Here is a 14,625-nt window from a genome sequence, read left to right on the forward strand (position 1 = left end):
ACCTTATTAAGTGGTGGGAAATGTAGTTTTTGACCCGTACCCATCCACAAGACAGTGCGATGAGGCAGAGTGCAATGGAGATGACGGTGAGATGGACACGGTGGGGCAACCCTTTGCAGCCTGCTGTGTATCAGAAGCAAGTTGTAGTCTGGGCCCTGGGGGAGGTGGGCTGGCCCGGGCAGGGCTGCGGGGTGCTGTGGCTCTGCCCCGTCACACACCCGGGGCCTGCCTGTCCTGACTCCTGTTTCCTGCCACCATCCTCCAGGCAGCAGGAGATGCCCACGGCGCTCTCGCTGGGGAGGGGGAGGACTCAGCCCTGCTTGCACCGCCCTGGGCCCTCTCTCATCATCTCCTGCATGGGAGGAACGCTAAGGGGATACGTGATGCTGAACACTGCAGCTCAGTCAGACTGGAGGTTCAGCCCGAATAAATCAATGCAAAGGTGAGTAAACAGAAACTCCATTTTTATAGAATGGGACAAAACCAAATATTCTGAGAAAAAAATATTTGATTCTTTAAAAAACTGCAATCAATTGTTTACCCTAAGAATTCCATTAAGGAGGAAAACGTTCTATTTGAAGAAATATAGGACATAAACATATAAATTCTTTTCCTATCTTTCCTGATGAAAATATTGTGTAATCTCAAAAAAAGTAGCACTGCAAAGTAGCACTGCCCCCCAAGCCTCTTCCATTCATTAACATCTGTAACTCCAGGTGTCCTGCTGAGTGACGCCTGGCGCTGGGACTGTGGCTCCCCTGGGCCCTGCTTCCCAGCCTCTCTCTGGTGGAGAAAGGGTGCAGGGTTCACAGTGAGAGTGCTGCCCCCCTCGCACACACACATGCACCCGACAACGGCGCTGGGCTGTAGGGTTTTCCCAGCGCCCACACTCCCGGGGGACAGTCTAATGGTGAGGACACTTATCCAGTGAGGGGCTGACTCCCATGTATGGATGTGGGTGTCCAGTCCTCTGTGTGAAGCCGGATAAACAGCTGGGATGCACTTATGCCCACCTTTAGCTAAGAAGGCAGTGGCCACCTCCAGGTGAACCCAGCAGTGGGAACAGGTTCTGAACTCTGTGTCTCCTCATCCTTCTGTGCCTGCCAGGTGCAAAGCAGGAGGCTCTCAAGCACAGGACATGTGGCATTCATTCAGAAAATGGGCTTCTGGCTTCATCCAATGGGCTCTGGGATGGCTCCTTAGCAGGGGCTCTCAGCTGGGGTGACTCTGCCCCCGGGGGCATTTGGCTACATCAGCACTGGGGTGGGTCCCCCAGCACACAGCTCAGTCCCGGCACAGCGCTGAGAGTGCTGCCTCGGGGAAGCCTGCACTAGAGCCATTCCCTACCTCCCGAGCAGGGTCTCTGAATACTTAGATTCAGATCTAGATTCAACAGCTCACGCCCCATATGAGAAGGAAAAACGCCACCTTTCCTCTTCACATCTATCGACCCAGACTGAAGGTGAGGCCCCGGAGACGTAGCTCCCAGATGACCTCTGCCTGAGCCTGCACACCCCTGGTGCCCAGGGTCCTGCAGGGGAGGGTCCACTGGCCCCACACTGCAGAGTGGGGGAGAGCAGAGGAGTGAGGAGTCCCACTTGTAGGCCAGGTGGGGTCATGTGGTGTACCCACACTGCGGGGAGCCAACTGGAGGTTCTGGATTCTTGGTGGGTCTCACTGACACTAGGAATTATTGCCAGGAATTCTCTGGCATAACCACACCCCCAAATCCCCCTAGCTCTCAGCGCCCTAGGGGGCCACCACTTACCCATGGGACACTCCCCCTGACCACCACTTACCTAAAGGCAAACCTCTCAACCTGCTAAACACCGAGGTGGAACAGTGCCCTCCAAATGCAAAGAACCCAGACTCTTAGCGGTCAATCCTCACCATGAGTAGCCACAACTGTTTGGTTAAAACACTGAAAATATAGCACATAAAAACAAAACAACAAAACAGAAAACAACAAAAAATTAAGAAATTAGAAAAACTTTAAATCCTAAAGTACGAAACAAAAAGAACTTAAAAGTAATTAAAGAAAATAAAAACACAACTACAAACTAAAACATAAAACACTATGATTACTAAAAAGAAGACTAGTTCAGACAAGAGTAGGAGAAAGAGAGTGCAGAGAGCCAGTGTAGAGAAAGAGAAGTGAATTCAGGTGAGGCATGAGGACGGTGGGCCCAGGGCGGGCCTGCAAGCCCGCGGAAGCCTGCGTGGCGGCTCCAAATGCTAACAGGGCACACTCCAGCTGGGAGGCCCAGGCTGTGTGAGCACAGCACACGGGAGCGAGCAGCCCTAAGCGGTGCTGGACCTGACAGTCGAGAGAGCAGGCACTCACCAGTGCCAGGTGGCTGGTGGCCCACTGAAGAAGGCACTGGCTCCACGGAACAAAAGCAGAGCAGCTGAGGCCACTCCGTGGCAGTCGGTAGGCAGAGCAGTCGGCACCCAAGAGGCCACAAGAGGGAGGCTTCTGGAGAAGCCCCCGACCCCACCCACCAGCCCGCCTAAGCTTTGCCTTCTGCAGGCACCCTGACCTCCTGGTGGGAGGCCCAGGTGGCCACCTCCACCACAGGCTCTGCTCCTTACCCGGCACCCAGCCCGGTGTGCTCGGCAGAAGCGCCTGCGCCCACAGACCCACACCTGCGGAGCCCGCAGTCTGGGATGTGCTTGAAGCTGGCACATCCATGGAGGTTCATTTGCCATGTCAGCTCAAAGACAGAGGAGCTGCTATCATGGAAAAGCAGATGAGTACAGATTACAGAAGAGAAGGGAACTCCCTGCCTTTGACTTCCTCCCAATTAGAGTGCAAGCCGCAGATACGAGGCACTTCTGTCCCTAGTTGAGGAAAAGGGCGCAGGCCCCAGGAGGAAATGCACTCTGGGCTGGAATGCATTTGAGACCCAGGCTTGCATTCTGGAGAGTAGTTTGGCAGTGACAGCTCAGCTCAGACCTGGAGTAGAAGGGTACTGGGGGCAGCCAGGCCAGCAGAGGCCTGTCCTGACGTGCTGTCACACCCTCCAATTGTGCAGCACCCCAGGGCAGAGGTGCAGCAGGGCTAGGGAAGGCTGCAAAGGGTTGTGCTCAAAGAGCAGGGCTTCAGCCTGGATGGACACAGGGTGCCAGTGATGGGGGCAGGGACCCTCACTCCACAGCACAGCTACGAAACCTGGTGGCTGGAGCTGGACTGCAGCTGGCCGAGGTCACTCAGATGCCAGTGGTCCGCCGTTGGCATGAGCTTGCCCCCTATCTGTGCACGTACCATGCCGTCAGCCAGGGGGAAGACGTTCAGAGAGGTGGGGCGCTCCTTCCTGCTGAAATACAAGGGCAGGAAAGAAAAGCAGCCAATGGTTAGATGGGGGTTCATAAAAATAACACTGCAGACTCTTTCTGGAAACACAGCCTACTCTGCAGGGAGAGTTGCCCCAAGGGATGTCCAGACAGATGCATCCTCACCCCCAGCTCAGGGTGCAGGAAGTCAGTCAGCTCTGGGGAGGGATGGGCCCTGCTGGGCAGGCTGTCACACACAGCTGTCAGGGCTACCTTCCTCCTCTCTGACGGCGGTGCCCCCAGTGCCCAGTCACCCTCTGATCAGATGAGTACGCTCAAGGAGCAGGCAGAGGCCGCTCCCCAGTTCCCATCAGGTGGGACATTCCCCCTTTCTTTGCATTAAGAGACTTTCCTACAGAGGCAAAGCACACATGACACCCAGGTTGCCACCCCGAGTGAACGGTGCTGGGCATCCAGGGCCTCGCAGCAATGACTGGCGCTCCCCCTAGCTCCAGAGGCACGCCTCACACCCTTCCGGCACCCGCTGCCTTCTGTCTCCCTGAGTCTGCCTAATCTTGACACATCCTGTGGTCTCGGGGGGAATTCTTCCACTCCATGTCAGGTTTACAAGGCTCACTAGAGTTCACCCAGAAAGTCATCCCATTACAGGCGAAGGATATGCCCCTGTATGATGGACCATGTTTTGTTTCTTGCTTCGTTGGCTGATGGACATCTGTTACATTCTGACTTCTTTTAGGTTTAAACAGATACCTGTGGAACCAGGAAGCACTGTAGCAATGGGGCTTTTGGCTTGCGACAGCACCGCCATGTGCCCGAAGCAGCAGCTTTGGTGCCAGCTCTGGTGGAGCCCAAAGCTGTCTCCTCCGGGTCTTTGCCTGCCAGTCCTGCTCCTGTCCTGGAAGCCGTTTTGCTCGTTCTTTGTTCTTATTCCCCATCCCTCAGTTTCTTGAGGGTTTTCCTTCATCCGCGGGTCCTCACTGTCAAATACTAAACCGGACACCGGCAGAGTAAAGAACGCCATGATCCTCTGAAGCCCATGAATGGCGTCTCCTTCTCCATCGCGCCTTCCTCCGCCGTGGGAAGCTTTCACAAATGCACCAAGACACAGGAACTGGGTAAAGTGGGTCACGAGAGCACAGGTGAAACTACCCCCTTCTTACAGTGGTCTGGGTGGACCAGGGGGTGTTCCCAGGTCACGAATGAGGACCCGAGGCTTGTGCTGAGTGGCACAGGGATGGGCCAACTGTCCCTGCAGAGAGGTGACCTGCCCCTGCAGCCCTGAGTCCACACTGCTTCAGAGCAGCAGAGTCGATGAGCCTCCAGGAAGCACTCGGGCCTCTCCAGCCCAGGACGCAGGCTCTGGAGACTGTGGTGGGCAGGAGTGGTGCATACAGGGAGTTTACTTCCACCACCTCCCTCAGCCTCTCCAGTGCTGCTGCAACGAGTCCTTTTGGATTGGGGATGCTCCACCAAAAGCAAAAAAGGAGGTAAGACATGGACAAGAGGGTTTGGGGAACAAGGAGTGTGGTCCAGAGGCTGGACTGTTTCTGAAGAGGGAAGCGGGGCTGGGCTTCCCCAGTGGGGCTTGGATGGAGCAGCAGCCACCACTGACCAGGATGGCCCGTAGGAGCTTGGAAGGGCTTCGTGAAGTACGGTGCGGGAAAGCAGTCTTTCTCTGGCTTGAGCCACTAGGAGTCAGGGGGCTGTAATAAGGCAGAGGGGAAAGGGAGGCTGGCAGGCCCATGAGTACAGGGTCCCGAGGACCCACCACACCCTGGCTGGGGTGTCTTAGTTGCTAATCTATGGCAGGACAGAGCTAGAGCAGCCGGGGCCATGGAGGTCCCACTTCCACCGAATGTCAGCCTGTGCCATGGGGGTCCTGCTTCCACCGTCTGGGGTGGTGGAGACAAGCCCTGGAGTCGAGGCAGGTGTGCTCAGATCTGCAGCTGCTCGACAAAGTCCAGTTTTCTGCAGAGGATCTCAGTGCTAGGCACGACCCTCATCCCTGGGAGAGAGGAGGGAGCTATCCTTGGACATTTCTCAGCCTTCCCCTTTAAAGACGTGAGGAAACTCAGTTGCTAAGAAGGACGTCAAGGTCAGAGAGCTCTGAATCTGCTGGCCCAGCAGAAGGTCAGCCTGGCCCCGAGAGCACTCAGCAGGGCCCAGGGGGATGCTGAGAAGGCCGCTGCTGCAGGGAGCACGTGGCGGCTCTCAGAGAACAGCAGAGCTGCACACAGGCTGTCAGCGCTGTCCAGAACGCAGCGTGGATGGGCTGCCATGCCCAGCCGGTCCCAGCAGGCACCTGGCCCAAACACTTCTTCTGGGGCTCCCAGTCTCCTGTCGGGGGCTCCTCTCCCAGGGGCCATTCACCCCCATTAGATCCGTTCGTGACTTCCTGGGGAACGCACATGTTGGACCCCTAGATCCCAAGCAAATGCGATCACAGCCAACGCGGATGTCTCGGGTGAGTCTGGGGAGCTGTGTGGGCCCTGGCAGGGCAGCTCTGTGGTGCCGCACATGTGCGGAGCTGAAGGCACCACTGAGACCCACTTTAACGGGGCTGTCTTCTCTGTGCCCCTCCTCGCAGGCCCGTGCCGGTGCTGGTTTCCTGACGACGCCTCAGCCCAAGCTGGCAGTCACATTCCTTTCACGCCACCTTGGTGGTGCCGGCCCGTCGCGAGGGGAGAAGGCCTGGCTTGCAGAGGGGCTGCGGGGCTCTATCCGCCCAAGGCTGGAGGGGTGCTTGTGCCTGTGCCCGCTCCCAAGTCCGAGGCTGCTTGGTGTGGTACAGTGCTGCTCAGCGGCAGCCACCCTCGCCCTCCACCTGTGACCCATGTGGGTGCAGGACGCACTGCTGACCTGTGACATCAGCTCCAGACAGCACGGCTCCTGGCCAAGGACCCACCGTGCATGTGCACATGGCCCGGAACCCTTCAGTCACCTGGTTCCCTCCCTCTGCCCACATCAGACCCCAAGGGCAGCCCCCGCGGAGGCCCAGAGAGCGCCGCCCAGGTTTTACCTCTTCCTCCATGACTGGCGAGGACTGTAGTGCAGCGACAGACACAACAGGCAGAACACAGCAACCACGACCCAGGATGCAAGACAAGAAAACACTGTTAGAGGGCAGAGGTCCTGCACGCTCACCTCCATACACGCCCGCACAGCAGAGGAGGTTCCCAGGTACCCTGCTTCACACTGCCCTCGGCACAGACAGACAGATGTGGATGAGGGCAGACATGGGACACCTCACCCTGTGTCTCAGTACACTGCCCTCGGCACAGACAGACAGACGTGGAAGACAGCAGACATGGGACACCTCACCCTGTGTCTCAGTACACAGACGCACAGGCGGCACTCCTGCCGTCACCCTGACGTCCCTGCAGAGATGGGCCCTATGTACCAACTGGTGGCTGAGCTCACACCAAGCTTTATTCTAATGCCAGAGAGCAGGAAAAAGCCTGCCTTGTCTCGTCCCCTGGTGGAAGCTGGGGAAGCGTGAATATTTGTCCTCCAGAGGATGGAAAGCTGCAGCTCGAGAGCCCGTCCTCCAGTGGAAAGAGAAGTGGGCTTTCAGCAAAGGTGGATGGGGGCCTCCCCTCAGCTGCCTCACAAAACAACAGCCCTCAGAGGGACGCTTCCCACTCCTCTGAGTCCTACTAAAGCAAATGCCCAACACAAGGAGAAACGGTTTATACTTCCTTTATTCTTCACAGGTGGCTGTTCCTCCAGCAGCAAGGTCTGGGGCTGGCATGGCGCATGCACAGCTCGCCCCCAGCAAGTCCCGGGTCCTGGTAGACTGGTCGGAGTGAAGGCAGCAACCCAGAGCATGCCTCTTTCAATTGTGATAGCAACCACAGGGTTCATGACAGAGTAACATCCGGGGGGGGGGGGGGGGGGCAGGGGCAGGCCGGGCAAGAGAACAGACGTGCAGCCCTGCCTCTGCCACCTCCTGGGACGCGTGCTCCGTGAAGGAAGTGTGGTTCCGGCCTGCCACCCTACAGGGGGCCCCCCTCCTCATGGCCAACAACTGGAAAGACCACTGTGACAGACCTGGGCCCAAGACAGGCAGCACTGAACCAGGCGCTCTCCCACCTGTCAGAGGCTCCAGCAAGAGGGGCTATTGGTGGCGAGAGCAGAAGTGTCTGCAGACTGGGGTGATGTGGCCACCACATCTCCGCCCATGAACCTCCTCTGGAAGGACTGGACTCAGGGGAGACCAGGGCTTTGGCATAATCCTGGATGACAGCCCCCCACCCCGAAGTGAAGAAGCAGGGGGCTCCTTCTTAAGCACTCCTGGGGCCTCGGCTCAGCATGGAGAGAGACCTGCAGGGTAGCCACAGCCTAGGCTTCATCGCTCGCCACCTTTGCCTGCCCCGCCCAGAGCAGAGACAGGTGCTGAGAGCCAGGCAGGAGGAATCTCATTGCAGTTGGCATAGAAAAGACACACACATCCATGTAGTCACAAAAAGGGATCCACTGGCTTCTTAACCGCCTCAAGGCCTCTGCTGATGCCGTGTGTGTTGAGTCCCCTGAGGCCGGGTCCCAGGTCTTAATGACCTCCAGGACTTCTTTCTCAAGGCACCCTGGCAGGCAAAGGGCCTGAAGGACCGGGGGCAATGCAGCTCTTGGTGAGCAGCCAAGCACCTGGTACGCACCAGAAGACACCCAAACTGCCCGATTTCCACGTGATGAGCCATCTTGGACTACCTCTGTCCAGCTACCCATAAAAATGCACGGAGACCCTGAATTCAAATCAGTGACCTAGAGACGCTTCTGGTAGCTCCTAAGCGCCAGGAGCTGAGATTCCGTTGTGTGCTAATGAAGAGATTTCCCTGTCCGTGAGGTGAGGTGAGGCTTGGAAATCAGTACTTCCTGCCTCCACTTATCTGGACCAGGAAAGGATGACATCTGCAAAGGGCTTCAGAGTTTAGACAAATGCTTCCATACATATTACTTCACTTGGGCCCCACAGTGCTCAGGAAGCCAGTTTAAGCAGCCCTGAACTGAAGCAGGAACGCACCCCCAGCGGCTGCAGGTTCCTTTACCCTGCTGCAAAGAGTGAGACTGTGTCTAAAACACACTGGCCACCCTTCCCAGATCCCGCAGGGTCTTCTCAAATCAGGAGATGGAGTGCAGGAATAGGACAGCTTGGTCCACGTCATCCAGAAAGTAACTGACAAAGCCCACGGTCGAGCATCCTGAATCTCCTTGTTTGCAGATAAAACCTACTGTACAGTACGCACAAAAGAAAACTACGGCAGCTCCAAAGGCCTATCTTTGAAGTACCAAACAGTCTTCCGAAGGCTTGCCTGCAGGAAAAGGGAGCGTGACTTCGCGTGGCTGAAAACCCCGCACAACTAGGGACGCCCAGGACTCCAGACCTCCTGCCTCTGATGGCAGTGTGATAATGGCGGACCAGCCTTCCTAGGCGGAGGTGACCTGTGTGGGCCTCCTAGGGCTCGCAAAACCCTCGACAAAACCCTACACGAGCCATTCGCTTGGGGGACTGCATTCAGTGTTATTCCAACTCAAATGGCACCAGAGACGGAGACGGAGCCAACTCCTACAGGCTTTTCTGCACCCAGCGTGGAACCAGCACAGCCCCTACGGGGGAAGGCGGCCTGGCCCGCCATCAGGGTGTCCTGGGCCTCTTTCCCCACCCACGTGTGGGAACTGCCCTGGGCCTTCTGGCCTGAATTGGGAAATGGGGCCACATCCTTGGCTCAGCAGCCCTCTCTGTGGTTGCTGGCAATCCCAGCACACATTTCTCCTCAAGCCACACCCGGTCCCTGCCTGAGTCAGTGAGGGCGGAACCCTCTGGAGAGCTTCTAGCTCCCCTGATCCACTACGGGACACCTGCTAGCTGAGTAGAGACCAGCTGTCCCCAGCCTGGCTGCCATACCTCCTCCCTGGCAGGCTGCCCTCCGTCTGTCCGTTTCCCCCAACCTGCTGCATCTTGGACCTCTCGATATGCTCCACATAAGTCTGGATCATCTGTGAAGAAAGGAAACCTCTGCTTCAGTTTGCACTCCTAAGTTCTTCCCTCCCCTCTCTAACCTGTCACGTGTTTGGACTTGAATTCTGACAGAAATAAAGACGATGTTCACTGGAAAGGTCAGTTAGTCAGCAAGAAGGCTAGCTAGCCGTTCAGGTTTGGCAGCAGAGCAGAAAGCAAGTCTAGCAAAGGTTCCCCAACCAGCGTAGAGCCCAGGGGCCAGGTGGGGCCTGGCTGTGCCACACCCTGCTCGCCGAGCCTGGCCGCCACACCGGCACGCACCTCCGTGTGCCGCTGGTGCAGGGCGTTGTACTCCTTCTTCATCTCCGACTCCCGCTCCTCCAGCCGGGAAACTGGAAAACACAACTGTTGTCAACGGCACAGTCCACTGCTTGCTGCTCCCCATCTCTCCTCTTGGCAGCAGCAGTTGGGGGGCAGGGGGTTCAAGTGCAGTCAGAGCCTGGATGTCTGTGGCACACCGGGCAGCCCCTTTGGCCCAGTGGGTCATCCCTACCAGGAGAGGGTCCCCAGGGGATTCTGCTAGAACACAGATTCTGACTCAGCAGGCTGGGGTGAGGTAGGAATAGTGTGCATAATTGTGTTGAGAATATTCAGTTCTGTCATAAAGAAAAACAGGACAGATGAAACTGAGATACAGGCAAAAGCCACATGATTTGTGGTGTCTAGGTAAGTAAGCATGGGTTTGTGGAAAGGGCCAGAATCCACAAGGGAGAGACCTGCAAGAGACGTCAAGAGTGACCGGACATGTGCAGTGCATGGTGGAGCAGACCACGTGTCCTGTATCTGGAGCAATAGGTGACCCAGCAGGTCATGAGCAGGCCACCTTCGGGCTGACAGGTCACTCCTGAACTGCTACCCTTGGTGACACCCAGGATGGTCCTCTCTGGGCCTCCAGGTGGTCTAGCTAAGAAACACAGGTAACTGGGAGCTACATGGCAGCCTTAGGTGGCCTGGCCCTGTGCCTTTCCCACAGGGCCAGCACGCCATCAGCCTCTGGCACTTTCCGCTCCATGTGCCAACTTCAACTCTGGCCTTGTTGCCCCCACCCAGTGGAGAGGCAGATGTGCACAGCGAGAGGCAGGATCTGTGAAGACCACATGACCCTGAGTCAGTGTGTCCGTCCACCCACTGTATCCTGTCCTGAGTGTGTCAGCTTGCTCCAGCTTTCTCCCCGGCTTCCTGGTGTCTGTTTTAAATGGTTTTAATAAATTCCAAGACTCTAACACCCTATTTTGGTCTTTTCTCCCTTCTGTTTTGTGGCCTCTACCACAGCTTGCCTGCGGTGTACCTGGAGGCTACCCCTGCATCAAAGTGGCTTCCACCTGGCAGGCAGGGCCTGAGGTGCTTCTAACAAGCTCCCAGGTGGTGCTGATGCTGCCAGTCCAGGGGCCACATCTGGGAAGGGAAAGCATGTGCGAAAGGTAGAGTGCTAGTTTAGTGCTGGTTTAGAGACTCTTCCTCAAAGGGCTGTTGGACAAGGGCCCAGCAGCACACCCAGAAGTGGCTGCCAGAGGAAGAAGATGACTGTCTGTCTCAGGTGGGGCTGCCCGTTGGTGCCTCGGGCCCTGGAGAGGCCTGCAGGGTCCGGGTCTTGGGACCCCTCTGTGACTGCCTGGAGAGGCAGGTGTACGGCCAAGGCTGCCGCCTGCTTGAAGGAACCCAGGGCCCTTGTCCCCTGCACAGCTGGCCCTCACTCTTGGGGCTGGCCAGAGGAATACCTTCAGCCTATAATCTACACTTCATACTTTTTCTCCTTCCAAGAGAAGAGCCGAAAAGTATGCTAAGGAAAAGCTGTGGTAAGGATCCTGTATAACTAGAGAAAGGATGGGCCTTTTTGGTTTGCTCCTATTTTGAAATCACTGCTAAGTGTATCTGCAGGTGGGAGCTGCTGGCCTGGGGGCTGTGACTGACCCTTGGCTGACGGCAGGCTGGGAGCCTCAGCAGGTGGCTTCTCCGTTGTGGTGGGAGATAGCGCTAGGCCCAAAGCATCAAACTCAAGTTTTTCCTGATTTGATTGTAATCTTTTAGAGAAATGACGGCACCTGCCATCCAAGATATCTGGGTGAACCAGCAGAGCAGGTCCTTATCATCACAACATTGAATCACAGAAAATATAATGACACGGGTAATTCTAACTTTGGCAGTCCAGTTATTTTCCATGAAGACCTCTGGTAACTAAAATTATTGTTTTTACAATAATGATAATAAAAAACGCTTTTGTCCCTTCTCCTTACAGGGGACAGGGTTTTCCTGTGGACACCCTATATCAGGAACTGTCACCAAAGTGGTGGCTCCCCTGTATCAAACAGCAGAGGCCCTGGTGGGTGGTGGGAACTCTGCCTGAAGGACCACGGTTCTGTGACAGCCCTGAGCAGAAGTGCTAGGTCACTGAAGGGGCTCATCTGTTGATCTGATTTATTTCCACGAAGGACCTAAGGCAGGTCTCATAAGCACACAGCAGTGTAAGAGATAAGCACAAGGCCAAGGGACTCATGGTGAAACCAATGAGAAAGCCACGGGCCTCGCTAGGATTTTCTCTGGTCTCTTTTCAATAAAAGCTCTCAGTGTCCTTCCCATCTGCACTGGCCCTGGGACAACAGATACGTACAAAGGCGCTTGCGTCACTGTGCCAGCTACTTACTCTGGTCGGCATAGTTTTTAGCCTTCAGCTCCAGCTGGCGAGTCTGGAACTCAAAGTGCTCCACCTGGACCTGCAGCTCCTTCTTCTCCTGTTCCAGGGCATCTTCGAACTCGATGAATTTCTGTGCATGAAAGGAAGAAAAGAGGTGGTGTCACATATGTGTGTGCGTCAGAAGATGACAGCAGGTGGTGGCCAGAAGGCGCCTCCCACGAGCCCTTGAGAGGATGGCACACAGGCGTCAAGTAGCAAAGATTAACGTCGTCTCCAAAGCCAGCCAGCAGACGTCCTATCCAGAACTGGGCCCCATGCTGCCTTGGCACAGACAAGACAAGTGAGCAGGAGCAAAGGTGGAAGGTCTTCCCACAGCGTTTCAAAACTGAACCACTCTAGAACCTACTAACCACTTAAAGGCACTGGCAACCCTCGGAGACTTACGGTCTCTCCTGTCCAAAAAAACTTTGGAGACTATGGTTGCCAAGTAGAGCTGCTCGGAGCAGTCTCCCAGGGCCCCACTCTTCACATAGAATGGTGCCTGGTTGAGTGCTCAGCTGTTCCTGCCTCGAGTTTCTGAATAATTCTGACCAAGGGGCTGTGGTTGCTCTTTGCACTGGGACCCACAAATCATGTAGCCAGTCCTGTCTGCAATAGAATAGTTCTCTCAATAGGATCATCGAAATGCGGTAAAGCCTACTTTTCTTTCTACCTGGATTTCAATCACGACCACTTCAGGATGCCATCACCAAGCTAGCAACTAGCAACACACAGTGGTGCTCCGATTTCTTTAAAAGAGAAGGGGCAGGTCTAGATTTGGAATCTTCACCTTACATGTAAGTTTCTGAGCGAAATTTATATCAAACCAAGTAAAAAGAAAGTGCTCTGCAAAATAAGAGAAAGCCTTGAATGGCCTTAGGTGCTGAGGCTGCAGTGGAAGCCAGAGGCCTTGGCTGCAAACTTCCGCGGGTCAGCACTGGGCAAGGCGGAGTTGGGGGGCAGATGTCAACGGATGTCACTCCTCCAACTGCCCCCAGGAGCGTGAACACCCCAGTCTCACCAATGAGGAAACAGGAATGAGACAAAGATTGGAGCAGCTAAGAACTCTCCTTTGTAGGAAGCATGGCTACCTGCCGGTTCTCAAGACGCGAAGAGACTCTCGGAAGATGGGAAGGCAGAGCCGACACTCACTTCTGGCTTTGAGCACCTGGAGGGAGAGGGCGTGGTGGCCAGGGCCGCACTGACACGGCCTCCCCAACCCCCTGCCTGGGACGTGCTCCTCAGAGACGCTTCAAAAAGGGTTTTGTGCAGGAAACCACTGAGTGCTGCTCTAAGGATGGCGCGTTCTGAGCCGTGTGTGGGGGTGGTGGTGGTGTGTATGTGTGTGAGAGGGTGGTCAAGTCCTGGGGAGGGTGGCGAGGGCAGGGAGAGCAGAAGGGACGGGGTTAGGCCGGCCAGGAAAGGCAGCCGAAAGGGCAGGAATTATGTCACATGCAATTTAAGGAAGAAGAAATGAAGAATAAACACAATAGCCAGGAAAATGCATATAAGCTGTGCAGCTATAGAACAAAAAATAAAAAACAAAAATAAGCGGGTTTAACTCTGCAAGTAAAATCCTTATCCTCCCTTCCCCCCACACACACGTGGGACAGGACATCCAGGGGGTGAGTCTCCCTGGCAAAGTGGACATGACACCCAGGGATGAGCCTGGCCTTGGCACCGTGGGACTGACAATGCCTACCTGACCAAAAGGGGGGAAATGTACCATAAGAAGGTATCAATAGCTAAGAGATTTCAAATAGGGTTGAGAGGCTATTTCAGAGGCTACTCTTACGCAAGTTGCAGGTACGTACTAACAATTGCCATGGTTTGCCACACCCAAACCAACAGGATTCCTGTAAACCCTAAAGAAAACCCAGGACACTATCTGAGACTCTATAATAAAGTTTCACTCACTAAACTTTTTTTTCAGAAACCTATAACCCCCAGAGGTTTCCTAGGCCAGATAAGCCCTCAAAGTCAGAGGTACCAGTCTCTCCAAGAGCATCAACCAGTTGTATCCCCTACCCTAAAACACTGACACCCCTTTCCAACATGAAGCTGCTAGAATGGTCACTGCCAAAAACATCCCTAAAGATTGGGAGAAGGATGAAAGGCGAAGGAGGAGTTGTAACAGAGAAGTGAGGATTTAACACATGAGTATGTCTGCTGAATCATTATATATTGATATATTTTTTTAAGTCTCCAGTGTCTTGGAGCAGCTAGAAAGAAAAAACTAAAATTGTGGAACTGTAACCCCTACCATAGTCTGAATTTGTTCCATAACTACTAAAATATACCTTGAAATTTATCATTTTTGTATATATGTTATATTTCACAATAAAAAAATGTTAAAAAAATAAGGAGGTTTGAATTAGCAGTGGATATGATGGTAGCCAAAGCCAGCATACGAAGATTAAGTAAGTGCTATTCGACTATAAAGGATATTTTAAAAACTGGGTAATTATAATTCCCATTACTTAAAATAAAAAAACAAAATTATTACACAAGCAACATAGGTTTTTGTAGAAATATCAGACAAGAGTTTTAAGCAAGAATATTTTTTAAAAACCATAATCCTACTAGAGTCAGTTAAAATTGCGTCCTTCTATACGTGCCTGTGCACGTCTGCCCATGTGTGTGT

General features: G+C 54.5%; 1 protein-coding gene across 11 annotated transcripts in view; it reads right to left on the reverse strand.

Moving 5' to 3' along the window:
• Positions 1 to 14,625, reverse strand: part of MAPK8IP3 (mitogen-activated protein kinase 8 interacting protein 3) — a 50,583-nt gene that overhangs the window by 21,584 nt on the left and 14,374 nt on the right. For 2 of the 11 annotated variants that reach the window (XM_077142242.1, XM_077142237.1), the window contains exons 2-6: positions 11,952 to 12,072; positions 9,572 to 9,642; positions 9,197 to 9,288; positions 6,314 to 6,337; positions 3,266 to 3,317 (exon numbers count right to left, since the gene is read on the reverse strand). In XM_077142242.1, the coding sequence (XP_076998357.1) occupies positions 3,266 to 3,317; positions 6,314 to 6,337; positions 9,197 to 9,288; positions 9,572 to 9,642; positions 11,952 to 12,072 (360 nt within the window). Of the gene's footprint in view, positions 1 to 1,013; positions 3,167 to 3,265; positions 3,318 to 6,313; positions 6,348 to 9,196; positions 9,289 to 9,571; positions 9,643 to 11,951; positions 12,073 to 14,625 lie in introns of those variants that run through there. The other 9 variants (XM_077142238.1, XM_077142241.1, XM_077142240.1 and 6 more) reach the window with 9 other exon arrangements.

This window comes from Tamandua tetradactyla, chromosome 23, assembly GCF_023851605.1.
Source record: "Tamandua tetradactyla isolate mTamTet1 chromosome 23, mTamTet1.pri, whole genome shotgun sequence".
Classification (NCBI taxonomy): Eukaryota; Metazoa; Chordata; class Mammalia; order Pilosa; family Myrmecophagidae; genus Tamandua; species Tamandua tetradactyla.